General features: G+C 29.0%; 2 protein-coding genes across 6 annotated transcripts in view; one reads left to right on the top strand and one right to left on the bottom strand.

Moving 5' to 3' along the window:
- LOC117177495 (afadin- and alpha-actinin-binding protein-like) overlaps window positions 1-27,089 on the bottom strand; it is a 166,176-nt gene that overhangs the window by 23,846 nt on the left and 115,241 nt on the right. Inside the window, exon 7 of one of the 5 annotated variants that reach the window (XM_033368237.1) lies at window positions 25,950-25,968. The exons of the other annotated variants lie outside the window; for them this stretch is intronic. Within the exon in view, the coding sequence (XP_033224128.1) occupies window position 25,968 (1 nt within the window). The 3' untranslated portion in view covers window positions 25,950-25,967. Of the gene's footprint in view, window positions 1-25,949; window positions 25,969-27,089 lie in introns of those variants that run through there. 5 annotated transcript variants of the gene reach the window in all.
- LOC117177494 (putative fatty acyl-CoA reductase CG5065) overlaps window positions 2,014-27,089 on the top strand; it is a 53,305-nt gene continuing 28,229 nt past the window's right edge. The window contains exons 1-9 of the mRNA XM_033368230.1: window positions 2,014-2,122; window positions 5,126-5,338; window positions 12,463-12,711; window positions 15,820-15,965; window positions 17,189-17,298; window positions 17,367-17,559; window positions 20,663-20,911; window positions 21,000-21,176; window positions 21,256-21,336. Coding sequence (XP_033224121.1) covers window positions 5,126-5,338; window positions 12,463-12,711; window positions 15,820-15,965; window positions 17,189-17,298; window positions 17,367-17,559; window positions 20,663-20,911; window positions 21,000-21,176; window positions 21,256-21,336 — 1,418 coding nt within the window. The 5' untranslated portion in view covers window positions 2,014-2,122. The remainder of the gene's footprint in view (window positions 2,123-5,125; window positions 5,339-12,462; window positions 12,712-15,819; window positions 15,966-17,188; window positions 17,299-17,366; window positions 17,560-20,662; window positions 20,912-20,999; window positions 21,177-21,255; window positions 21,337-27,089) is intronic.

The following is a 27,089-nucleotide window of genomic DNA, read 5'->3' as shown; positions in this document are numbered from 1 at the left end:
AAGAATATATATAAGAAAATAGTTGAATTTTCAATCAAAAAGTTTCGATTTAAACAGAAACAGATGAAGCTTTAATTATGAAATTAACATTCAATGAAAAAATGGGATGGTTCAGTTTCTAGTTAAAAAAATTATTTTCAATTTAAATAAATTTAATTAAAAGAAAATATCTGAGTTTTCTACCAGAACAGATTGTAATTAAAAATATCAATAAATTTTTAACCAAAAATGGAAAGTTAAATTTTCACTTCAATAAATTAATTTTGAAAAAATAAGTATTGTCCGAAAAATTTTTGAATCGTCAATCAGCAAAATAAATTTTCAAACAAGAAGATTACTTTTCTACTAAAAAAGACGAATTTCTAACAAAATCCATACATTTTTAAACAATTAGTTAGATTTTTAGCGAAAGATCACACTGCAATTTAAAAATTTAATTTTCTACTAAAAATTTCATAGTTGAATTTTCTGTTAAATAATTAATTTTCAACAACAAAAAAAAAGTGTTATGAAAATTATTTTAAAGGAGATCGAATCCATTTAACATTGGGTAGGTTCTGCACTTCAAGTCGCTGAATCGATCAGGAAAGGAATTTTGTTGTTTTTAGATTAAATTTTAAGAGAACTTTTGTTTCGTTAGAAAATGAATTCTATGTTCCAAACAATAATTTTTAACCAATAAGATTAATGTTTTACAAAAAAGACGAATTTTCAACCAATTACTTGACTTTTAAACTATAAGGGAACAGTTTTTTGAAATTTTTTGTTGAAAATATTCAACAATTTAGTTGATTTTTTTTGTCTCGACTGAAAATTGTTTGAATTCGACTACTTGGTTAAATGTTAAACTAATTGAGTGAAAATGGATATTTTTGGTGCTAAATATTCATCGTTTTAGTTGAAAATTTAATTCTTTTGTTCAAAATTCCTTCTTACTTTAGTTGAAAATTAATCTCTTTTGTTAAACATTTCTCTAATTGTTTTAAGGTTAAGCGACCTTTTAAAAATTAATTTTGTTGGTTGAAGATTCATTATTTTAGTTAAAAATTTATCTCGGGTTAAAAACTTAAAAATTTTCTTGAAATGCAGTTTTTGGTTCAATTCAGCTGTTATTGTTTTAAAATAATCATATTTTTTAGTTTTTGGTTGAAAATTCATCTACTTATTTGAAAGTTGAACTATTTTGTTAGAATGTTAGGTTTTTGGATGAAAATGTAACTATTTGGTTGAAAATTCGTTAATTTTTTTAAACTGAAAATTAAACTTTTTTATTTTTAGCGTGAACGGCTTTGTTAAAAAATTGGCTTTTTAATGAAAGATTTGCATTTACAACCAAATAATTTAACTTTTAACCAAATACTAAAATTTCCAGCCTACAAATATAAATTTTAAACTGAATAGCCAAATTTTCAATAAAAAAAGATTAATCTTCAACAAAAAAGAGTTGCATTAAAAAAAAAGAATCCCCAATGAAAACGTGGTGATGAAGTTTGCTCGAGGGAGAAGAAAACTGCAGAAAATCGCCTCCCGAGTTTAGCCGTTTCTTCGACTGTCGACTTTGAAGACAGTCAATCGAGGAATAACCTCGAATGCACACAATGACCGGTGTCAAACCTCTCGCTCAAAATTAATCAACATTCAGCAAATCAACAACCTGATCGTATGTCGCAGATTGTCATTCATCCGAGTACTAGCCGTGCTCAAAATATCTTAACATCACATGAGGTTCAACAATTTTTTCAAAGATCTTGTAATAGATGAGAAGCTATCTTTTCACTATCAGATTATGCATTTATGAATAAGCGCTCCTCATCTACATTGTACAGCCTGTCCGATTTAAAGTGAATTCTCCCCGTATTGTTCACTTTATTTTCTTGCCACTTGATTGAATATTAATTCAGAAGGCGAACAGAAATTGAGTTCATGCATATGGAAATTGCTCCCCTTTGACCCAGGAGATGATCCCATTTAAATGAAAATCACGCGTCACTTCCTGTGCCTTTCGTCCTGAAAGCCCATTTCAGTTTCTTCTGTGGATGTGCCAACTTGTGCAGTTTAAAGTGCAGTGACTTTTTGTGTGGCTGATTTAAAGAAATTACTTATATATTATTAATTTAATAAGGTAAAATAATTTTCCTGTATAAAATTTCTCTATTGAGATTTAATTAATTTTTTTAAAGTACCAACTCTTATTATTCATAGACATTTCAGGTCTTTCTTATCACGGTATTTTTCAAGCGTTTAATTTCCGTGAACAATTGCCTTACAAATTCAAAATTGTTTGACGTGTCTACGACATACGTCAGCAATTAGATCGATTGTAATTCAAATGTGAAGTTTCGCTATCTGGGAAAAAATGTTCTCCTCGATTGTGTAATTTTGAAATATGAAATTATCAACATCAAATTGACAACTGATAAGAGATCAAGTCAATCGTTTGGAATTAAATTTAAAAGCTAATATTTGTTATGTAGTTTTTACAGTTTTGTTTATAGATTTATATTATTTATAGAAAATAATGAAACACAGAAAAAACAAAAGATAAAAGTTACATCGACTTTCGATGACAGATTAACTGCAACAAAAATTAACTTTACAGGATAAACTTTAACCAAATATCTGTTCAACTTTTTTTTTGTTTTTTTCATGACAACACATGTGTTTTGAAAAATGCGAAGTTGTCTAAATAAAACTTTATACCTCTCAAAAATTTCCTGCAACAAATTTTATCATTACTTTATTATGTAAAACTAGTAATTTAGGCCATTTATTTAACAATTTCTGTTCAAGATAAAATACATTTTTTAACTGCTTTTACAGGCGACCCTATACTTTCCGGAATTTTAATTACGGGTGTATACTTCTCCCAGCAATGGGTTATTACCAAACTTGCAATATGCAATTGTCTTTCAAATCCTAGTTAGATCAGGTGGTAGCGCTCTGAGTTTGTAACTGAGACGTTCGGGCTCGATTCTTGTTGCCAGCATTTTTTGCCAACAATTTTTTTGATTAAAACATTTTTTTATTAAAAGTTACTATAAATTTATTTAAATTAATTCAAATACTCATTTTTTATCATTTTTTACATAATCAACTGATCTTATAAGAGCAGTCTGCCCAGACATATTGGACAAAGCCTGGTTTTTACCCCATCATTGACGGACTGGGTTGCAGTCAAGTACACGATGGGGGGACCTACAGCTTAAGGTGGGTTCCGAACTACCAAACCCTCAGTAAAGGTACATTGAAAAATTTCTAGAGGTATCGGCTCAAGGATCGAACGCCGGACCTCTGAGGTGAAGTCCGAGTATCTAACCGACTGATTATTATTATATATTCCTTCCATATGAGATAAAAGTAAACGACACACAAATAGTGCAATAGGAATAAAATAAGTTTTCAAATTTAGAGAAATAGTAAAATAAAATGATATAAAAGTAGAAACAAATTTTTAAAAAACATTTTCTATTATTTATTTAAAAATGAGAGTAATAAGTTATGATTTTTTAACGAAAAATTGTATAAGTAATCTGAAATTTTAAGGATGTCGCGGAATTAACTCATCCTTGAAATATTTGCTTTGGAATGATTGATGTTGACTAAAATAATTGGTTCATATGAATAAAATGTTGCAAAACGAATATTATGGTTTGATTCAATTAAATTTGATAGTTAATCTTACATTAAAAAATTAAAAGAAGAAAATAAATTGGCCAAAAATGCCGGCAGCAGGAATTGAGCTACGATACGGGAGTTAAAAAACTTTCGCATTGCGGTCCAAGTAAAACCATATTTTAGTTTAATTAATTAATTAACCAATAAATTCGCATTAACTATACTTAAAAGTGACTTACTATTTCACAGTTTCTCAGAAAATTAATTAGGCGCCGATTAAAAACTACGTTATACTGCCGAAGGGGGGTGGGGCATACTTTGTGATCATTTATGATGTAATGGGAGAGGAGATCATGCAGAATTTGACATCGCACATGGAAACTATAAATGTATATAAAATTTTTTTGAAATCCTAGCATTTTTAGCTGAAAATTAGTTGTGTTTTTATGTGACAATTAAACTAATTTATCATCTGTTTTTTCATTGAAAAGTCTTTTTTTTCTTTGAAAACTGAATTCGTTCAAAAGTAAAGCACTTTGTTTTGTTAAAAATGCATATTTTTGCATAAAAATTAATTTTTTGACTGTAAATTTAACTATTCCATTATTGGTTAAAAAATGACAAAATTTAGGTAAAAATTCAACAATTTGATTAAAAATTATGTATTTTTATATGTTCTTCTATTCTTTCTTTATTGCCAAAAACTAAATCAATTAGTTAAATATCAATCTCTTTAGTTGAAAATGTAACTTTTCGGTTGAAAATTGATCGTTTATAGTTTAAAAATTAACTATTAGATTATATTGCTAGAAGATTCAAAAGTTTTGTAGAGAAATCGCATTTTTGATTCAAGTTGAATAATTTGGTTAACATTTTTTTCCTCTTCTTCAATAAAAAAGGTTTCTTTATGGAAAATTAATTTATTTTGGTGAAAATTTGATCTTTTTTGTTTAAGAATGCAACTGTTTGATACAAAAGAAATTTGCTTTGGTCAAGGCTGTAACGGCCTGGTTTAATATTCGTCTTCTTTGTTGAATGTAACTAGTTTTAATTGTTTTTAAAATAATTTTTGATTTAAATATTAAATATTGCATATTTTGTCCAGAATTTATATTTTTCATTACATTTGACAGTTTTGGATTTAAAACTCAAATTTTTTGTTTTTGTAATAGCAACTATTATATTATTCGTTCATATCGCAAATTTCTATCTTTGGATTGACAACTGCGCTCCTAGTTTAAAAATTCAACTATTTTCTTAAGAATTCGTCCCTTTCACTTGAAAGTTCAATAATTTGGTTCAAAATGCAATTGTTTAATTAAAAATTACATAGTTTTTAATTTAAATATTTGTTTGAAAACTCATCTTTGTTGTTTGAAAATCTCACTAATTTGTAAGTTAACAATCAAAAGGATGTCGATTTTTAACTCATTAAATCGCAAATTCAAATAGTTCTAGAAATAAAAAATGACTTAATCATCGGAATATATAAATAACGTTTATTTATCAGATGAGTATACCAACCGTGGATCCTGCACAGTCGATTCCGGCATTTTATTCCGGAAGGAGTATATTTATCACAGGTGCAACTGGATTTATGGGAAAGGTTTTGATCGAAAAATTATTAAGATCTTGTCCCGATATTCAAGAAATATTCCTGTTGATGAGACCAAAGAAAGGACTTTCAATTGATGATCGACTTCGAAAACTGATTGCACTTCCAGTAAGTACTTCTGTGTAATTTTCTAATGTATAGGTTACAGGAGAAAATATTATGTAACACTATAACGTTAATCGGGATTTAACAGGATTGCTACGGACATTCTGCATTTCGAAAATTCCTGACTTTCCCTGACTATTCCCTGATCAATTTTTTGTTTTTCTTGACAATTATAAATTATTCTGCATGTATTAAAAGAACCTTAAACCTAGAATATCAATACTAGTAACGCAAAAAAATGTTTGTTTCTGAATTACATTAATGACCTTTCCTTATGAGAGGGGGATTGGAAGATCCTAAGCATAAAAAATTGTTACTAAAAAAAATAGTCAAATCAAGTTGAAGGATGAATTTTTAACCCAGAAAATTAATTTTATACCAAGAAAGACGATTTTTCAACAAAATACATACAGTTTTAACTATAAATATAAATTTAGGGTTAAAGAAAATTAATTTGTTAACAGAAAAAAACAATTTCCATTAAAATATTTCCAACAAAAGTTGAATTTTCAAACGAGAAAGATTTTTCGGTCAATAAAGAAAAAAAAATGACTACAAAATGCTGAATTTGTAAGGAAAATAGATAAATGTTATAAAAAACAATTGCATTTTAAACCTGAAAATAGGAATTTTCTACCAAAATAATGAAATGTTCGACTTACAGAAGCGGTTCTCCACAAAATAAATAAATTTTCAACTGCAAAATATAAATTTTTAAGCAAAAATAGAGCAGTTGCATATTCAGATGAAAAATTAAGTATTATTACCAAAAATCAATTTTCATCAACATAGATGAATTCTAAGCCTAAAACATGAATTTTGTTCTAAAATTCTAATGAATCTTCAACAAAAAGATGTTGCTTTTTTTAATCAAATATTTAAATTTTCTATAAAAAAAATTCAACTTAAAACAGAATAATTAAACTTGCAGTTAGAAAAATTATTTTTCATCAAAATGAACAAATTTGCAACAAGATAGTGGAACTTTTAACCAAAGAAATAAATTTCCAGCGAAAATGATAAATCTTCAACTAAATTGAACCAAGAAGATTCATTCAATACAAAAAAAAACACGAATTTTCAACAAAATACATGAACTATCTTCAAGATACTTAAACTTTTAACCAAAGAAATGAATGTTCAATGAAAATGATAAATCTTCAACTACAAAAAATGAAATTTTTCTATATTCTTGATTTTTTGAACAAAAAGATAAATGATAAAGCAAGAATAAGGTTCTCTTTCTACCAAAAAAAAGACGCATTTTAGTAAAATGCGTGAATTTTCAACCAAGCAACCTCGTTTTCAATGAAACACAGAATAGTTCAATTGTCAATTCAAAAATTAATTTCTAAACAATTAAAGAAATGATATAAACAAAATATTTAAATTTTCAACCAAAAAAGACTTTCATTCTAATCGAAAAAGTTTAATTAAGCCAAAATTCAAATTTACGATAAAAGAGTTGCATTTTCGAAACAAAAACATAGACTTGTAACAAAAAAAATCATTTTTAGCTAATTAGTTGAATGTTTTACCAAAATAGTTTAATTTTTACTACAAAAAGACGAATGTTGAAGAAGACAGTTCAACGTACAACCAAAATGAATAAGTTTTTAACAGAACTGCTCAATTTTGAAAAAAAAAAACAATAAAATTTTCCAAAAAATTATAAAGTTATGAAAAAATTGAGAGGGCATGGCGTCAAAGCAAATCGTATAATAACTTACGAAAGGCGAGAGGAGGGGTGTTCTGAAAAATACTTTACATATTTTGCGACCGAACTCTTAAAACGTTAACTTCGTTTTACCGAATACTCCCTGACTATTTCAGGTTTTACATGACATTTCCTGACTTTCCTTGACCAGTTTTAAATTTCCTCGCCTGCGTGGCAACCCTGTTTAGTTGAAGATTTCATCTAATGGAATCTTTAAAAGAAAGAATGTCAACTTATTTTTAAATTTTAAGTTAAATGTTGATAAAGGTGGGTTGAAACTAACAAATTCTGGAATTTGAAATAGATACAAAGCGGAAAAGTTGCGTACTGAGTATATGCGCTCAGGTGGTAGCGCTGCAAAGTCAAACTATGAACTAACGATTTACGGGTTTCGGAAAAATGTTTAATTTTGTTTAATTTGCCGAGATAAAAACTAAGACTGTACCTGTAAGGGACGCTCAAAATGAATTCGAAATGTAATAATGAGATTTTAGCTTCATAAATGTAGGAATTTTTAATTCCTTCTAAACTCATTAAGTGCGCTAAGGACTGCGTTAAACACTGTATTTGGTACTAACTAGACATGTCAGTGTTAAAATAAAACCAGTACTTTCTAAAAATAAAAAAAAAAGTTTAAATAATTTAACATTTTTCACGCGTAGTCAATCTCCTTCCATACAAATCGTACAACCGTTAATTCTGCAGACGCCGCCTCGCGAGCGTTCGGTGGTTTCTAAATTTCCATTTTGGTATTGCATACAGTCAATTGAGATCCTAAAAAAGTTTTGAAAAAAATTTCTTGTTTGCAGAGATTTTAAAATTTTCTTGTGTTTCCATTTTGTTTATATTCCTAGCAAAATAAAAATGAGAAAGCTCATTTTCCACTCATGCTTAAGATGGATGTAGATCAATATCTTGAATACATTTTTGTTAAGAGTTGGATTTTTTAAAATAGCTTGGACGGAGATGAAACGCACTAATTTTTGTAATGCAATCAAGTAATCTGATAAGAGTAATATACCTAATTTGACATGTTGGATAAATCCTCTTTTTTATCCCACAATCTACGGACAAAGTTACAGCTTAAGGTGGGATCCAAACTATCAGAAATTCAGTAAAACTACATAGATAAACTTCCAGAAGTCCCGGTACAGAGATTGCACTTCGGAATTTTTTGTTAAATTTCAGACTTTTTCCTTCGATTTGTCCGAGGTTAAATATCAACCGCAGTACTACAACATTCAGTTGCACTCTTGAATGCGTCTCCCAATTGCATTGCGTTCGCCTGCTTAGTTTTCTTTCTCATTCATCCTTGACCTAGGTTTATTTTTCAAACTAATGGGTACCAAACTATTTGGTACCTTACTAGCCTATCCAACTGTGGCTAGAATACATTTTTATCATATTACATCTCAACCAAGTTTTGGTAATAAACAAGCCCTTTTTTAAGCATCCGCTAACCAATTTATCCCCCTTGTCATTCTTTTCTGGATCTCGCAAATGACCTAGCACCCTGTGAGTACCTTCGCGGTGCACAACAACCCATTTATTTATGCCTCCGAGTAGAATTATTCTTTCCCCTGTATCGCAAGTACCTATAATATCATTTAAAAAGTTCCAGAAGGCGTCTTTTACTTCATTTCTTGCAGTATCAACTTGGATGTAGCATGCTATAATAAATCGTCCTCTCATTCCCACTTTCATTGCAGCCCAGAACAATCTGGGGGATGTACATTTATAGTATTTGACATGCTGTTTTTCCCTGTCATTTATAATCCGACCGATTACTCGGATATTATGTGATAATTATTATCCACTCTCAACCATAGTTCGAGTCCTTTTTCAGTTTTCCTCTTTTCATGTCCTTTCTTTTGCCTTGCGCTTATTGTATCATGCAATTGTTTTCATTTAAAATTATTCATACCTCTAGCATTCCACATAACCAGTTTCCACGCATCGCCTGAAACTTTTCCGAGTGTATGTATTTCGTCAGAAAAAGATTCAATTCAATCCGAGGCTACACTATTGTTTGCATTATGAATTTTGTCAAATATACACACTACTGCCAAACTTCACTACCTGAGCATAGAAAATTTCTGCCGCCTGGGAACGTTCCAGGAACGTTCAACTGGGACCTGAGGAGAACCTTCCATTATTGTTATTTTTAACAACAATTATCCCGTAAACCGTAAGAGATAGCATATAGTACATTGTAATATGATATTCATATCATGAAATGACATCAATTTTGATCTATAACTTACATTTTATCGGATATTCATGGATAATGACGATAACGATAATTTATTTGTTGAACGTTTCTGGAATGTGGCACTGAAGCGTTTCTAAGTGGCTGACATTTCACACGTTCAGGAAACGTTCCAGAAACGGTTCCGGAACGTTCCGTGCTATTAGAGAAGTGCATAGTTTCCGATTTCTCAAGATATTACGTATCATGTTTGAGGTTAGTTTAATGCGACAACTAATGCGTAGAACAGTGCGCGTGGGTTGAAGTAACAAACGCGCATACGCGTAGACATAATTACTGCTATCAAATCTTTCAAATTTTATTTTAACAGTATTCACAATTTCAATTCCATTTTCATTTGAAGTTCGAGCGTAAATTTTGATCTTGAATCTCGTTTACCCCTAGTATTTAGCATGATTTTGTATGAATCGAATGTAGATCGAGGTACCCATAACTTACCTAAATTTGCCATGGATATTTTAAAGCAGTCCAAATAATTTCCTTTGATATAATCAGTTCTAAATCTGCGACCCTTTGCAGGTACGTAATAACCACAAAAATAACAAAACTTCTCACTGTTATCTCTGCAAGGCAGCCTGAAAGACACAACTAAACCAATTCTTAAGCACTACACCTCTATTTATCAAATGAAGACGTCAGTCAATATACGGAAAAGTTAAGAGTTAAGTAACCTGAGTTTGATTTTTTTTTCTTTTGCATTAGCTCTAGATCATGCTTTGTTCAATACCATATTGAATTTGGACAATCTAAGCTCAAATGGGATGGTTTTTACAAACAGTAGATAAAGTAGACCTAACTGATTGTTGGTCAAAACTTACCTCTAAATGAAATTTTTAATTTACTCTTTCACAATGCATTCCAAATTTGCAGTTTGTCTTTTTATGAAACTACAGTTAACGCTTTGTATTTGTTTGGCTCATTTTTTATAAATTTCATTAAGAAAATTTACTTTGCTCAATTTAAGTTTGAATTTCGCGGGTACTTATGTAATTTCGCCGGCGCCACCTTACAAGCCGTAAACTATTCCATTCAGATCCAGCCATTTCAAAAGTCTGAAGACAGTCTTGTACGAATTCGAGATGATCTTAAGATTTTCGTCCACTGTTTTCGATCCACTATCTTTAATTTTGCAAATTGTAGCTCAGATTCAGATTCAGCAATGTAAAAATCCTTAAGACACTAACTCCTGTGCAAAGGCAAGAATTTTTTTAAGTTTGTGTCAGTCATATTACATCGGCCATCTTCAGCTTTAAAAATTTGAGCTCCGATTCGGATTCAGCAGTCTTAAAAACTTTAAGACACCAATTATCGATCGAACAACACAATTTTATTCACTTCTGTCGCCTTCTTTGCTAGTTCTTCATTGAGAAACCAGGCTTCCGTAACTATGGGATAAAATATAGGGACCAAAGCGTACTTTTTGTCACGCTCATTGGGTAATTTTTTCGCGCTGAATAACAGATTCAAGATAAATTCATGAGACTTAAAAAAATGCAAGTAAAACTTAAAAGAATTTAAATTAATTGGAAAAAACTTTACATAAAAAAACTGTCCATTTTCCTAAAATTAGAATGAATACAAATTCAAGGTGACTTACAAAATTTGAAATGAATTAGGTGAAAGAACTTGTTGAATTCAGAAAATTTAAAATGTGATTAGAAAAATTCAAGTCAATTCAAAAGAATGTAAGGAAATACCTAAGGATTAAGGTAAGGCATAAAGACTTCAGGATCAATTAAATAAGAAATTTTAATAACCTATGGAATTAAGTAGAATATAGTAAATTTAGAAGAATTCAAGTGAACTAATCAAATTCTAGAGAATTTCAAGTAATTAAAAATTGTAGGGTTAATTAATCAGCATTCAGAGTGAATTCCAAAAAATAATTTTAAATCACTTCAAATCTTTGAAACCCTACTAATTTATATTAAAAAAAAAAAAAGAATTTAGAGAAATTTAAGGAAAATAAGAATTCAGTGGAATTCATTATAAATCAAGCTAATTTTAAAAAAGCAGCCAAGTGAATTGAAAACAATTTAAAAATGTGAAAAAATTCGTTGAATTGAGTAGGTTTGAAATGAGATTAGAAAAATTAAAGAGAATCAAAGAATTTAACGAAATGCCTAGGAATTTAAGATGAGTTTTACAGACTTTAGGATGAATTAAATAATTTTTTTCAATCTATTGAATAGAGTAGAATTGAGTGAACTTCCAAGAGTTCAAAAGAATTAAAAAGAATTCAGAATACGTTAATACAATTCTGGGTGAATTCCAAATCATTGCAAAAAATATTTGAAAATCTCTTGAAATCTTTGCAACCCTACAAAATCCATCACTTCTTTGTAACAAATTCAATGAAATTAAGTAAAATATTAAAATTCCTTAAAATAATCTCTTAAAGCCCTTAAAAAACCCTCGAAATTGTTTAAATCTCTTTAAAATGCCTTAGAAAATTTTAAAATACCTTAAAATATTTCAAAGTCTTTGAAATTCCTTCAAAATATTGAGGTAAATAAAACATTTTCGGTAATCTTTTAAAATATCCTAAAGCTCTTAAAAATGTCGAAAAATTAAAAAAAATAGACCTTAAAATATAAAAAATATAAAATATTAAAATCTTTTGATGATTTTCTCAATTTAATATAAAAAATTCAAAAGAATTCCAAAGAATTTAAATGAATTCTAATTTTGCAACGCTTCAAATCTTTGAAACCCTACAATATACCTCAATTCTCTGGAGAATAAATGCTTTAAAATCCACTCAAATTTGATTAAATCCCATTAAATTCTATGAGATCTGGCGATATTTGCCGCAAGTCTCTCAAATTAATGTAATCAATGAAACTGAAATGAAACTGAAATAGTTAGTGTGTCATATCTCGGAGAAAAAATCGGTTTGATAAGGTTAAAAATATAAATGGAAGAAAAATAAAATGGCTAAAAATAGCCATTTTTGCACTTTTAGGTTAGGATATCTATAAAACCTGACGTATAGGAAAATTTTGGATCACGAATTCGGTTTTAGGATACGAAAATCTTTCGGGGTCACATGGTGTGGTCTTTGGGTACAAAAAAGATGCCATTTTTGTCAGACTGTGTTATTGCTCGCCACTCATTCAAAATATTGTTGTTATGTTTTAGTTTTTTGAAAAACTGCGAAAAGAAAGGCCAAACTTTATTGATAAATTGATACCAGTCACTGGAGATGTGGCAACTGAGGCTTTAGGACTACCTCCTTTAGAAAGAAAAGTTATAACCGAAAGAGTGTCTATCGTGTTTCATGTAGCCGCTAACGTAAGATTTGATGATAACTTGAAACATGCCACTTTCGTAAATACGAGATCAACGAGAGACATTTGTATTTTGGCAGCACAGATGAAAAAGCTCGTGGTAAGTTTAGAAAAAATCTGTATTATTTTGCCTAAAACTTGAGACATTCACGAAAATCTTAAAGAAAACAAAAATATTTCAAAACTTTCGTTGTGCGAAGTTTTAATTGAAAATTTCCATAATCACTAAAGAAATTTATACATTAGATATATAATAATGTCAAATGCATGATTATTAACGAATACGTCAACACCTTAACATTTTCCTTAGATTTTATGATCAATGTTCTTCAGATAAAAAAAATCGAAGGTCTTGAATATAAAATGTCAATCACTTCAATTTCTTATTGATCTAAGAATTATCAACAGTTTTTATACAGACAGAAAAAAAATTAAATATTAACATGTTTATGAATAATTCATTGTTCTACTTTACGCACCATTTAGGTTTCATAATTAGGTCAAGCACCTGCTTTGATACATTATTTCACGCAAGAATATTTATCATTTATTATTCGAAGTAAGAAAAACTGAACTGCAAATGAAAGCAGTCAAAGTAGAATTCCTAAAATTTAGGCTCTTAAGATTGAAGATTTAGAATTTTTAATTCAAATGCGCAATAATTTACACATATAAAATGAAGGCTTTTAACTCTGTCTTACTTAATAGTTTTTAATTAAATGCCTCTGAAATCGAAAATTGCAAGTTTTAAGCTTTTATAAATTGAACAGTTCAAAGATTTCTGCTTAAAAAATATAAAAACAGAATATCATTTTCAAAGTTGTAAATTGAAGCCAATCCTCCCTTTCAACTAACATTAATAAAATTGTTGAAAATTAAACACACCTTTGTTTCAATTCAGTACAAAATTAGAAACAAAAAATTTTCCCCTTTCATCTGAATATTCAAATTACCAATTTTTTCCTCCGCCTATTCAATAACAATATTTAATAGGAAAAATTGGCCCTTGTCAATTCAGAAAAAACAATTATGAAGCAAAATTTACTCCGTTCCAATTCGATAGAAATCTTTCCAAAAAATGTTTCTCTGTTAATTCAAAAAAATTACATATAGAAATTTCGTTTCTTTCAAATAAATACATTTTTATGAATAAAAAAGGACCCTCCATCAATCAGAAAAAAAATTTAAAATAAAGTATCTTCTAATTCACACAATATTGAAAATTAAACTTTCTTTCTTTCGCCCAGTTAAACATGTTTAAAATACAAAATCTTTCTCTCTCTATTCACTAAAGATTGAAAAAATAAAATTTCCTCGTTTTAAACTGTAAAGAACGAAGAACCTGCGTATTGAGTTTAAAAAATTACATACCAACATTTCTTGTCTTTGCCATGTGGCGAGTGGGTCACGTGACCAAATTCCTACCTTACCGCAACTTTTTTTATTTCCCAACTTTTTTTATTTCCCAACTTATTTTCACACAAAGCGCCACATCGAATTGAAAATTTAGGATAATAAACAAGAACCACTAAGAATGGTGAGTCTGGTCCTAAATTTGTATAATTATGAAAACAGTTTTTTGTTGTAAATAATTTTTTTTTGCTTTTTTCATAAGTATTGAAATTTAAGACCAGGCCCACCTTTCTTAGTGTTTCTTATTTATTATCCTAAATTTTCAACTCGATGTGGCGCCTCGTGCAAAAATAAGTTGGGAAATAAAAACCTGGTCACGCGACCCACTCGTCACATGGCCTTAAAATTAGAATTTAAAAACTCAAATTTAAAAAATTCAAAGCTCAATTTAAACTCAAACGTTTCTTTATAAACCAATCCTTTTAAATTTAATTATTTCAATTGTAAGCTGTTTAAAATTAGTAAAAATTTAGTTTTTCTTTATACATACAAAAATCAAACCTTTCGCTTATAAATAAAAAATGTTGCAAATAAAATGATTTTCAGTTCATTTAGTTTTTAATATTTAATTTGTAATTGCTCTTTTTAATGAACAGCCAAATATTTTTAAATATTAAAAAAATGTTCCTTTTTTAATTAGAAAAATTCAAATTTATGTTGTTAAAAAATGGATATTTTAGAATCAAACAATATTTAAATATGATCTGAAATTTAATAAAAGGTGTTTCATTATGAATAGATTAAATTTAAATTATTTTATAATTGAAAACAGTTCATAAAGTGTCAATTGGACATTTGCATTTGTTTGAGTACTAAGGCTTTGAACTTTAAACAGTTCAATTTTCATGGTTAAAATCTGTAAATTGTTCCATTTTGAAAATATTCAGAATCCTATTGTACAATAAATTATTGTTCCATTTTTAACACTCGAACTATATATCACTTCTTAAAAACCACGAATTAATTTATATTGAAATTTGATCATTAACCATTTTTAACGGAAAATAAAGTAATATATAAGATTGTTACTAAAACGTAACTAAAAAAAATAGTTAGTACAAAATATGTCGTAATTAAATATTACTTTTACATATATTGTGACGAAAATTTTATGAAATAAAATATCTGTCTTATAAATCCTTAACGAACCATTTTGCTCATTAATTTAAAAATTGTATATATATACTCACAAATATAAATGAGCAATCATAGAGACAATTTACAATAATTTAAAACATTTTTGAGCAATTTAAAACAGTTTCAAAAAAATGGAATACTTTAAACGATATACATATTGATTTTGTTTTAAATTTCGTAGTATTTCCAATGTCGAAAATTAACAATAAAAATTGTACAAATTTTTAAAAATAAATTTTGTTCTAATTATACATGTTTTTTTATATTCTTCAATTTCAGCACTTTCTGCGTACATTTCTGAAGACATATTTTTCTCGTCCAATCAAAAATAGCAGAAAGAAAATTGCTTGAAATATGTTTCAATTTTCAATTAACAATATATTCTAAAATATTGAAAACTTTGCAAAAAAGTTGCACCGCATTATTTAGTATTACAAATTCTACGTGATATTAAAAAAGAAAGGAAATCGATGACACACTTATTTCTCTTCAAATGGAATGCCCCTGTTAGTAAATAAGGCAGAAAATTACTATGCCTTTTTTTTAATGATCTGATTACCTTTTTTTGCCGTTATAATACGATATAATCTGAAACCGATCACACTCCACATATCATTTAAATGGAGGACAAATAAGACACTTCTTTTTCAAATTCAAGGCACTTGTGCACGTGAGTACGGCTTATTCTCAGGCAGATAAACCGCAAGTGGAAGAGAAAGTATATCCATTCAACGTCGATTGGAAGAAGTCAATAAGAATCGCCGAAAACGTGGACAACCACTTATTAAGAACTTTAACTCCAAAGTGTGTATAATTATATATAATTACTTTCTTGCTGCAAATTATACAAAAAAAAACAATGGAACAGGCTGAATCTAAATCTGATGTCAGATTCGTTCCATTATGCCAGGTTGTTGAGAAAGTTAGCCGTCGCTAATCTAAAGCGAAGCACTGTAAAATTCTGTTACTGCTCATGATAGGAGAAGATAATCATTTTTTGAATAAAACTATAAATATAATATTTTATACATACCCTATGTTGTTTTAAAAATGGGAAAATAGGCTAATTTCCTCAAAAGCCTGACGTGATCGAGTAAATCTGACACTAGAATGGGATTCAGCGATCCCAAAAACATATAGATATTGTAGCCTAGAAGACACCAATTAAAATAATATAAACCTATATTTTATTTATTCAAAACCAGATGTTTATGAGCCTATAACGTCCCTACAAAAGTGAGCGTTAGATAGCCCTTTACCGAACATTAGCAGCTACTGATAGTTTATTAGTTCGAAAGGCCACCGCACTCACGGTTTATTAGTTCCACAAATTACCACTGAATAACGCACAATATATTCTCTAACCGTACTGTGAGAACCAATTACAACGATAGAACCAATTACAACCCTAAAGCTGATTGCCACATCAATCGTATGTTTTCATCTAAAAGTATGGAATCCGTCAAATCTTCAGTTATCTCTAATTATGCCGCAAAGTGTTACAATTTTAAATCTTTGTACACTTAAAAACATAAAAAAAGAACCACCAAAATGCCACCACACAACATAAATGAAGGAGTGAAAGAAGCAAAACATGATTTACTACCCGAAATATCAAAATATAAATATCAGCTGGCCTTTGAGATACTTGAAAAATGGAGAAAACAAAACAGAAGACTGATCATCAGGACACTGATCATCATCATTATCAAAAAACATGAATTTTATAAGACGTTCTCGCACAATTTTGGAAAAAGGCTATCCAACGCCCTCGTTTCTAGACGCTCTACAGGCTCATAACATGGTGGTTTCGAATACAATATCATACATCACTCGTAATATTATACACGTCTTAATGTGGGGAATTCAATGTCCGCTGGACTAGGCAAATCATGGATGAATGCCATGTTTTTACTACTCCCCCTGCAAACATTAACTTCACCGTGTAAAGACGTGCCTAAACATATGAGTGATGTATGATATTGTTAAATGGGAATTTATTTTGTTATTAACTTTAATTCAAACAGGTATATGGACTCCTTCCCAAATACTTATACTTTTACGAAGAGACTTGCAGAGCAAGTAGTTCATGACTATTCTGGTATTTTGCCGGCAATTATTTTCAGACCGTCCATAGGTAAAAGTTGTTTATAATAGACATTTACTTGAGGAGGGACTTTTATTTTAAAGATTTATTGATTTCAGTTATATCAACAATTGTAGAACCCGTTAAAGGGTGGATAGACAATTTCAATGGACCAGTAGGGATGTTAGTTGGAGGTGGAAAAGGAGTTTTGAGGGTAATTTGTTTAGATCCTAAAATTACATCGGATTATATTCCTGTAGATGTTGCCATTAAAGCTATGATAATTGCTAGCTGGAAAAGGGGCCTCCAAACGTAAGAATATCTCTTAATATTACAAAAATAAATTTAATTATTAAAATATTAAATTATTGTATTTTCTATTAGAATATCCCAGGAGCTGTTTTAATCGGAGAATGAATTCCCGGTCATTTCCCAGTTCGTAAAAGATGTTCACGGTGATTGAGATTTACAAATGTAAATTTCAACCAAAATCTTTTCATTAGAAGTAATCAAAACTGAACGTCAAACTAAAACAGTCAGAGTGAAACTATTTTGAATTTCAAACTTTTGATATTAAAGTTTGAAAATGTTTGTATTTAATAATTTGAACGTATACAAAGAAAGCCTTTAACGCTTCCCAATTTAACAATTTTAATGAAAATGCCATGTAACCGCAACATTAACATTTCTAAACTTTCTTGCATTATTAATAAAGCGAATGATTTAAAAAAATTATATTGTTATAAACGCATTAAACTTTAGTTCCGTATAGGATCAAAAGTTCTTATCTTTAAAATAATATCCAGCTTATTAAAAATCCGTAATTTTGAAGTTTTTTACATAACAAACCGTGAAAAAGTGTTAAGTATATTTGGAAATTTAAAAATATTACAAAAAAAAATTTTAATGGAAAAGATTTCAAAACATTTTAATTTATCAGAAGTCCTAGAAACCTAGAAACCTAGAAATCTTGTAAGAAATTCTAAAAATTGTAGGATAATTGGAGTTCAAAGATAATAACAACATTTTTATTAGATTCCAGGAAAATTTAAAAAGATTTCAAAACAAATTTTGCTGTATAAATTAATGTTTTTAGCATTGAAAATAATAGCATGGATTTCTTTTTTTTAATGTTTTAATTGGATAATTGATAAAAGTTGAAAAATATTTTTTTGTAGCTTAACAGCCTATAATTACAATTTTCAATTAAAAAGTGATATAAGCTTCCATTTTATAACCAAAAATTATTGAGCGTTTGATTTATACATTTTTTAATCTTTGATATTAAAAGTTTAAAATTCAAATGTATTGCAATGTGTATGCTCATGCGCTTCGCGCTCGTTTTCGTACGTTTAATGCGTAAACTTTAAGTACATTTTTTCAAATATTGTGAATACTATAACTTGAATCGAAAACTGTTATTCAAACTTCTAAAGAATTACAGCCGTAAATTGTAATTAAAATGTTTTCGATTTTATTTTAAAGAAGTTTCTCAAAGCACCTACGGCTTTGACGATTACATTCTCATTACGAAACTCGCGCTTCGCGCTCGATAATTCGTGTCCACCTCAAAAACTTCTTCAAGATAATTTGTAAATCTTTTTAAAATATACTAAAAATAACGTTTTAAACTTATAGATATCTTAAAAATCAAAATTGCATATTTTTGAAAAGATCCAACTTTTTGGAACTTTTGTCTAATTAAACAATTTCATAATAAAACTTTCGAAAAACATTAGTTTACATTTAGCAGAAATTCGGATTTATATTATATAACCTATTGAAAATTTTTTTTCTTTTTTTAGAAAATTTTCAAAATGTTGAAAAGCACATACCTTTTTGAAGTTAAATCATAAAAAAATTCTATTCAAATTTTGAAAAAGCTCAAACTTTTTAAATTTTTGTCTAATCGAAAAATTTAACTGACATAGTTTTTAAATATATTTGATATCTAGCGATGATTTTAAATGAAATTTTCTAATCTTTTAGAAAAATATTTATTTCTTATTATTCTGAACATTTTCGAAATTTTCAAAAGTACATCATTTTTTTAATTTTCATCGAAATTAAACATTTTATTTGGACAATTTACAAGTGTTCTACCCATCTATAAGAAATTTTAACAAAAAATTCCAAATTTGAAAAAAAACTTTTTTTTTAATATTAAAAATGATCTAAATTTTTAATTTTTGGTTGGAAATATCTGCTTAACGAACTTCGACTTCATTTTGGGAACCTTAAGAAGTGTGTCAAAGGCTGACTTGATTGGACAAATCCTTCAAAAGTTAGCGTGGCTACAACATTCAGGTAACCATACATACTGACATACAGACAGACATACAGACAGACACCGATGAAATTTTATGATTTTTGGATTCTGTGAGTGTCGAAACGTAAAGATCCGTTAAAAACCAGAGATCGAAAATTTGGACGATTACATTACACTCTCATGAATGAGAATGTAAAAAGTACAAAATTGGTCCCAATCATAGAAAAATGTTGTACTTTCGTAGAATTTTGATTGTAATTTATTTAATTTATTTCTAGCTTCCTGTAAAAAAGGTTTCAGTTTTTTTTACTTTTTTGAAAAAAATTTTTAACCAGGTTAAAAATAAAAAAATTTCCTCTTTTCAATCCAGAAATAAATTGAAAATACAGTTTTTTTTAAACTCAATAAAAGTGTTAAAAAGAAAAAAGAAGTCTTCTAATTTAAAAAAAATAACTGAAATTGCATCCCTGCCAACTCAATAAAAATTATAAGAATACAAAAATGTCTTAATTTGTTACTTATATATCAAAATTATGATGAAATTTTAACGATTCAACGCTTTCTATTGCAAACAATTAATTTTCAAATTGTTTAGTTTTGAATATTCAATTAATTCGAAAATTCTAGAAGAAAACCCTATTTGAATAGCATTTGAAAATAAATAAAAGTTTTTTAAAATTAATTTATTATTTTGAAATGATTGCAAAATAGATTATAAGCTTTCAATCGGACGTTGAAACTGGTTTTGTTACAGAAATCTTCAGAATCATCGCGTAAAAGCAATGATTGTTCAATTTTAATGCATGGTCTACAGTTTAGTTTATATTTTAAAAATTACATAAAAAATTCTTTAATTTGAAAATGTATACCTAAAAATAAAGACCTAAAACGTAAATTTTGTAGAGTAAAATATTGTTGAAATGCGCATCAAAAACTGAATTATTTCACAATTGATACATTTTCCATCCAAAAGTTTTTGAATTTTCCTGTTAATAAATAAATTCAATTCTATTTCCCCGTCGCAAAAAGTTCACGGTCATTTCCCGGTTTCTCTAACCAGGGGCCACCTGGAAAATTGTTATACGAAAATTAATAGTTATTTTAATATCTGGAGGAAAACCTAATTTATTACAATATTTTATTCAGTATCACGAGAGATCCAAGCATTCACGTTTACAATTGTTGTTCCGGTGACATTAAATCAGTAAGTACTCGAGAAGTAATAGACACGGGAATTCAAATTACTGATGAAATCCCATTGGGTGGTATTTTATGGTTTCCGGGGGTCACCATAACCACCAATAAAACCATATTTTTCATCCTAATGTTATTTTATCATTTAATACCCGCTTACTTGGTCGATGGAATATTAAAATTAGCAGGAAAAAAGCCCATGTAAGATATTCTTTCTTTTTATAATCAATAAAGAAAACTTATTTTATCCTCTTTTGAAATATTCAACTTTTTTCTGTATTTTTTAAAGGCTAGTAAAGTTACAAAGGAAAGTATACACTGCCAATAGTTCTCTAGAATATTTCTTGATGAACGTATGGAAATTTAAAAACGATAACTTTTTGGGACTTTTAACAAATCTACCCCCAGGCGACGCAGAGGCTTTTGGGTATGAATATTTCTCATTCGATATTCGTGAATACTTCAGGTAAGCTAACCATATATTCAAATAATATTTTGTAAAAAATTACATCTAATTTAAATAAACGATGTTAATTTCTCTTCAGATGGTGTATAGTGGGGGCAAAAAAATATCTGCTACATGAAAGTATGGATAAACTGAATGAGGATAAAATCCAGTACGAAAGGTAAGAATCTGAAAATATTTTTTGAATTATTCAAACTGCATATTAAGGACTCTATAATGTAAATTTGAATTTTATTTGTAAAAGAAAATCCCTCTCCTCGCTCCGCTGGGAATCGAACCCAGGTCTACCGATTGCCGGTCAGTTGCTATTACCATTAAGCTACTGAAGAGATCGAAAGAAGAATCTTTTTTACAGACATGCCAAACGGCAAGATTTTCTGCAACATTAGTCATACGATTTAAAAGATATACATCATTGTAGCTGCTAATGCCTGATCCGATGAAAATAATAATCAAATTACGTGAAAATAGTAAAATTAGTATCTTCGTCTGATCGGTCATTACTATCCCCGATGATGGTACAGATCTTTTAAATCTTATAACTGATATTACAGAAAACCTTGCCGTTAGGCATGTCTGTGAAAAAGTATTCTTCTTTCGCCCTCTTCAGTAGCTTAGTGGTAAGAGCACCCGGCGACGAACGGTAGACCTGGGTTCGATTCCCAGCGGAGCGAAAGAGAGGGATCTTTTTTCACAGGTGAAATTCAATGTTTTAAATTTGAGAAAAACGTAAAATTCAGAATTCGAGGGGTACCTTAGTGACCCCTTAAATCTATATTACAAATTTTAGAGTTTTAAACGTAATAGTAATTAAGTTTTGAACCTTTATTGTATCAATATAAATTTATTGAACTGCGCGAAATAATTTCCTATAAAGTAATAAAAAGATTTATTGGACCGTAATCCTTATTTATTTTCATGAGTAATAATAATGATAATTTGAAAAGCAGACAGTGATGCGCCGTAAAATCTTAAATTAGAAGACTCTAATAAGATTTTAATTACACACATTTGTTTACATTTGAATACCAAATTTTTATGCTAAAATTATTTTAATAATTTAAATGGATTTTTTGTTAAATCTAGTTATTGTGAAATAACTTGTTTATAATCATTTCCCTGAAACTGGTACTTGAAATAAAAATGGAAGATACGTAACCAAACTTGATATTTCAGAATCTATCTATTTGCGCAAGTTGCAATTTTAAGACAAATTCAAATTTCCATCATTATATGATAATTATATTTCACTCCGGAGTATTTAAAAAATGAATTGCAATAGCATTAACGCTTTTTTTATAATACTTTTTAAAAGTGAGCAAAAAATAGCATTTTTTTGAATCGGTGGATTACACATAAAAAAGATCCCAAAATTTATGGTTGTAATTTCTTTAATTTTAGTTAAGAAAACAACCTATACTTGTTCAGTTCTCCTTCTCACAAGAATTTACCCTAAAAAATGTATTCGATCGATTACTTTTCTGTAGAAAAAGCACCAGTTTCCTTTTTAGAGAGCGATTAAGATTAGGGGCTTTTTCAGACAAAGAAGGTTTGCTGGAAATCACATTGAAACGCAACAAACAATTTTTTGCTTAGGAAAAATGAGGGAAATCTAAAAAAAAATCAATTCTAACTCATATCAAAAAAATTTTCAAAATTACTTTTAAAACTACTGTAATTTCTTGCATAAAACAATACATACAAAAATAGCCTTAGTTTTCATATAGAAGAAATTTACTAAACTAAAATAAAAGGAATGTTGGTGTGTTAGAATTAGAATCGCTGGACAAAATTTACGTCAAAACCCTAGTCGGGGTCTGACTGGGCTCTGATCGAACAAATCTTATGATCGTATGTTCAGATGGTAGCTGGCCGGGCGCTGATTGGCAATAATGAAACGGTTGAACTTTGTTTATAATTTAATTACTTTCTCTGATTTCATTAAAAAATAGATGCGTAAACCCACATATATGTTCTGCGCGTGAAAATATATTGGGTGAATATCTTTTTCACACCATAAATTTTAAGGTTTCATGAGTTCAGACTTCCAAACCATGCATTTTGTGACAAAAATTCGAAGACAATTTTTTGAAATTCGAACTATTTTTTTTTCGAGAAAAAAATTCTAAGTTCCATCTTTATGAAACATTGCAAGTCGCTAGTTTGAGCACACCTAGGGCGCGCGACTGTTGGTTCTCGCGCTTCGCGCTCGATAATATATTTATCTCGCGTTCCGCGCTCGGTAATGTATTTACCTCGCGCTCCGCGCTCGGTCTTTGCATTACAATCCACATTTGTGCAAAGATCTCAATGCGAAATTTTCTAGATTCTATGTTAAAAACTATTATATCAAATGTCTATTACCATTTTTGTTGTGTACCTTGGTCTGGTACTGCTTATTCTGATATTGCAAAATAATGATCACATTTTATTTTTTCTGATCCTAATAGGGCCCTGCTGTGATTGTTTAATCATTTTCCCTTTTTTTAAGTGAAGCTGAACACTTTCTTTTAATTTGTCATTAAAGAAGGTTCTCAAAGTACCTACGGCCTTGACGATTACATTCTCATTGCGAAAATCGCGCTTCGCGCTTAACAGTTAGGTTATACAGGCTCTAATTTTTTTAATTTTGGGCTAATCAAAAAATTCGGCTAGAATAATTTTGAGATATATTTGGTATCTAGTGAAAATTTTGAATGAAATTTTTGGATCTATGAAAAAAATAAATTTTTCTATTTTTAAAAAATTTTGAAAAGTATATAACTTTTATAATTTTCATCAAAATTAAAAATTTTATTTGGATAATTTGCAAGTCTTTTACCTAATTATAAGAAACTTTGAGAAAAATTATTATAATATTAAGAAAAAAACATTTGAAAATTTTCAAAATGCTATAATTGTTTTAATTTTGGGCTAATCGAAAAAATCGGCGAGAAAAGTTTTGAAATACATTTGGAATCTAGTGAAAATTTTGAATGAAATTTTTGGATTTACGAAAAAAATAATTTTTTATATTTTTTGAAAATTTTCAAATTTTTGAAAAGTATATAACTTTTCTAATTTCCATCGAAATAAAAAATTGTATTCAGATAATTTGCAAGTCTTTCACCCATCTATAAGAAAATTCGACAACATTTTTTAAAATTTGAAAAAAGAACAAATTTAATTTTAAAAATGCGCCCATTTTTTTAATTTTGGTTCGAAATATCTGAATAACGAACTTAACCGTCATTTTGGGTACCTTCAGAAGTGTATCAAATGCGGACTCGATTGGACAAATCCTTCAAAAGTTAGCGTGGCTACAAAATTCAGGTAACCATACATACAGACATATAGACAGACAGACATACACCGATGAAATTTTATGATTTTCGGATTCTGCGAGAGTCGAAACGTAAAGATCCGTTAAAAACCAGAGATCGAAAATTTGGACGATTACATTACACTCTCATGAATGAGAATGTAAAAATTACATTTTATATCAATCTTAAACGTTGTAAAATAGTATAAAACACCTAAAAACCAAACCTTACACGAAAGTCAAAAAAGAATAAATTTCCTGTCATTGTGAAACGTTGTAAAATAGTCTAAAACTGGAAAAAACCAAATATCACGCGAAGAAAAATTGTAACAGATTTAAATTATTTATTTAAAATGTACTCTACTGATATTCCTGTTGAAATTTCGCGTATTTTATATTTACATAACGCCGCATAATAATAAATAATTAGAAAAACAGTACTTAAAAGATGGTACTTTAAATTTTCTGAACTGTAACTTATGAGGATGGCTTTTTCAACGAGTTTCAACTTGTCGGTTTAGCGCAGTGGTTAGCACTCCCGAAATTTAGAAATTTTTAGAAATTTATTTGTAATGTAATAATGTAATAATAAATGTAATAATAAAAATTTGAAAAAATTGAAAATTAAAAAATAAAAAAATAATCTAATAATAAAAAGTATAAATGTAATAATATAATGTTTGAAATTTTATTTGTAACAAAATGTTTAAAAATTTAATATATGTATTTACTCTAAACAGGACTATTAATATTTAAAGTCAAAATACTCGTAATCATTTAATATTTATTTTTTAAATCTTTTTTGTCTCTCAAAGACTACGTGAAAATACTTAATGTTGTCTGTGTGCTGGGCGCGTGGAATTTTATATATTAATATGCTCCAATTCTACAGTAAAAAAGAATCAAATTGATTCCTTCACTCAGTGACAGATGCTCTTCATACACGTCCGGGCCACGGTCGAAATCCCTGGCCAGCTCCCGGCCAAGCTCCATGTCCGGACGCTGGCCAGCGCAGCGTGACGATGCTAGTCGGGTTCTTCAGCCATAGACTGGCCAGCCCCCGACTTAAATTTCCACCCGGGATGCTAGATTGACATAATCATTTTTATCTAATTTAGAGAATTTTTCTCAAAAAGGAACTACAGTGAAACTTCCATAATTCGAAGTGGCATGGGGCGTGGGAAAAAATTGGAATTATCGAAAATTCGAATGATCGAATAATTTAGTTTTCAGGCTATATCTAAATAAATAAAAAATTAATAATAATAATTTAACTTTATAATAATAATTATGAATAATAATTAATACAAATAATAAAATAAACGATTCATTTATATTTTTTTAACTTAGATTTAACGTTTTACAATACTTTCTCTTGATATTGTACCGGTTGCAAATATCGACGCCTGAGTAGAATAAGGTGTTTGTTCCGAAACTGCTTCCAAAAGGTGATAATTCGCAGTTCGTTTGAAGAAGGCGCTTATTCCGAATCTGTTTGAAAAAAATATTGGTTCCGCACTTGTTCGAAAAAAGCGTTCGTTCGCCGAAGTATTTCATTCTTAAAATTTTGTAGTGGTACCACTGAAGCAGGGGATTAAAATTTTCTAATATAAATATTGCTCATTTTATTTCAGCTTTTAATTCACACTATTTTCCATAATTATATAAAACTGAGATAATACGACACTACCTTTTACATTTATTTTGAAATCACTAGATTATGAATTAATTATAGTATGCCATGCAATGTGATGAGTATTGAATAAAATATAGTTTTGCAGCAGTTAATTCAATATTATATCATTTATAATAAATCTGCCTATATCAGCAAAAGGGGACGTCCAGGATAATTATAGTTCTCTTACATTAATAAATGTATTAACATAATTTATTGAAAAACAATAATATGAATTTACTCGAAGAAATTGAAGATACGTATAATGTGTATTATGCCTAATATTATATATTTGTAGACTCTTTGAATATATTTTGTTTTTCAAAGAAAATCATGTATATTTTTTAAATAAGCATGATCATCGAAAAAAGTAGTTATTTTAAACATAAGTAATGAGTCACTCTATAATTTCATTATAAAATAAGTGATACTGTGGAGGAATAACACTGCTTGAACACATCAATTGTAAATTCTTCTTCTTTTCCGTATCCAATTGAATTTTCTTTTGATACAGTTTTTTTAAGTGGGTATTTCTTCTTGATAGATTTTTTTTGTGTCATTGTAAATATCTCTTAAAGGGGGAGGGTCGGTAAGGCCGGTTTTTGGCCTAATTTATTTTTGGACCAAAAAATCTGAAAAAATCATGGTAGTATCTTATAACAATCCCGAGTCGATTGCACGCTAAACGGACTACCCTCCACCCCCCAGCCATCCCCACCCACCCTACAAATATAGGAAACACCACTACCCACCAACTGTGTTTTCGAGAGATTTGACACTCTTAAACATGTATTCTGAGGTTAGCTAGGGTTTACTATGGTTTTCGGGGTCGCCGAATCTGGCGTCCTTTGACTTTTATCGCGTCAGGTTCAAGGTCATTGGAAGGTCAAATCGAGAGAAAACGGTAAAAAAATCCAAAAAAATACGTTATAGGTTT

The sequence above is a fragment of the Belonocnema kinseyi genome, chromosome 7, assembly GCF_010883055.1.
Source record: "Belonocnema kinseyi isolate 2016_QV_RU_SX_M_011 chromosome 7, B_treatae_v1, whole genome shotgun sequence".
In the NCBI taxonomy this organism is placed as follows: Eukaryota; Metazoa; Arthropoda; class Insecta; order Hymenoptera; family Cynipidae; genus Belonocnema; species Belonocnema kinseyi.
Note: the sequence above shows the minus strand (reverse complement) of the source record. Positions and strands in the feature narration are given on the sequence as shown.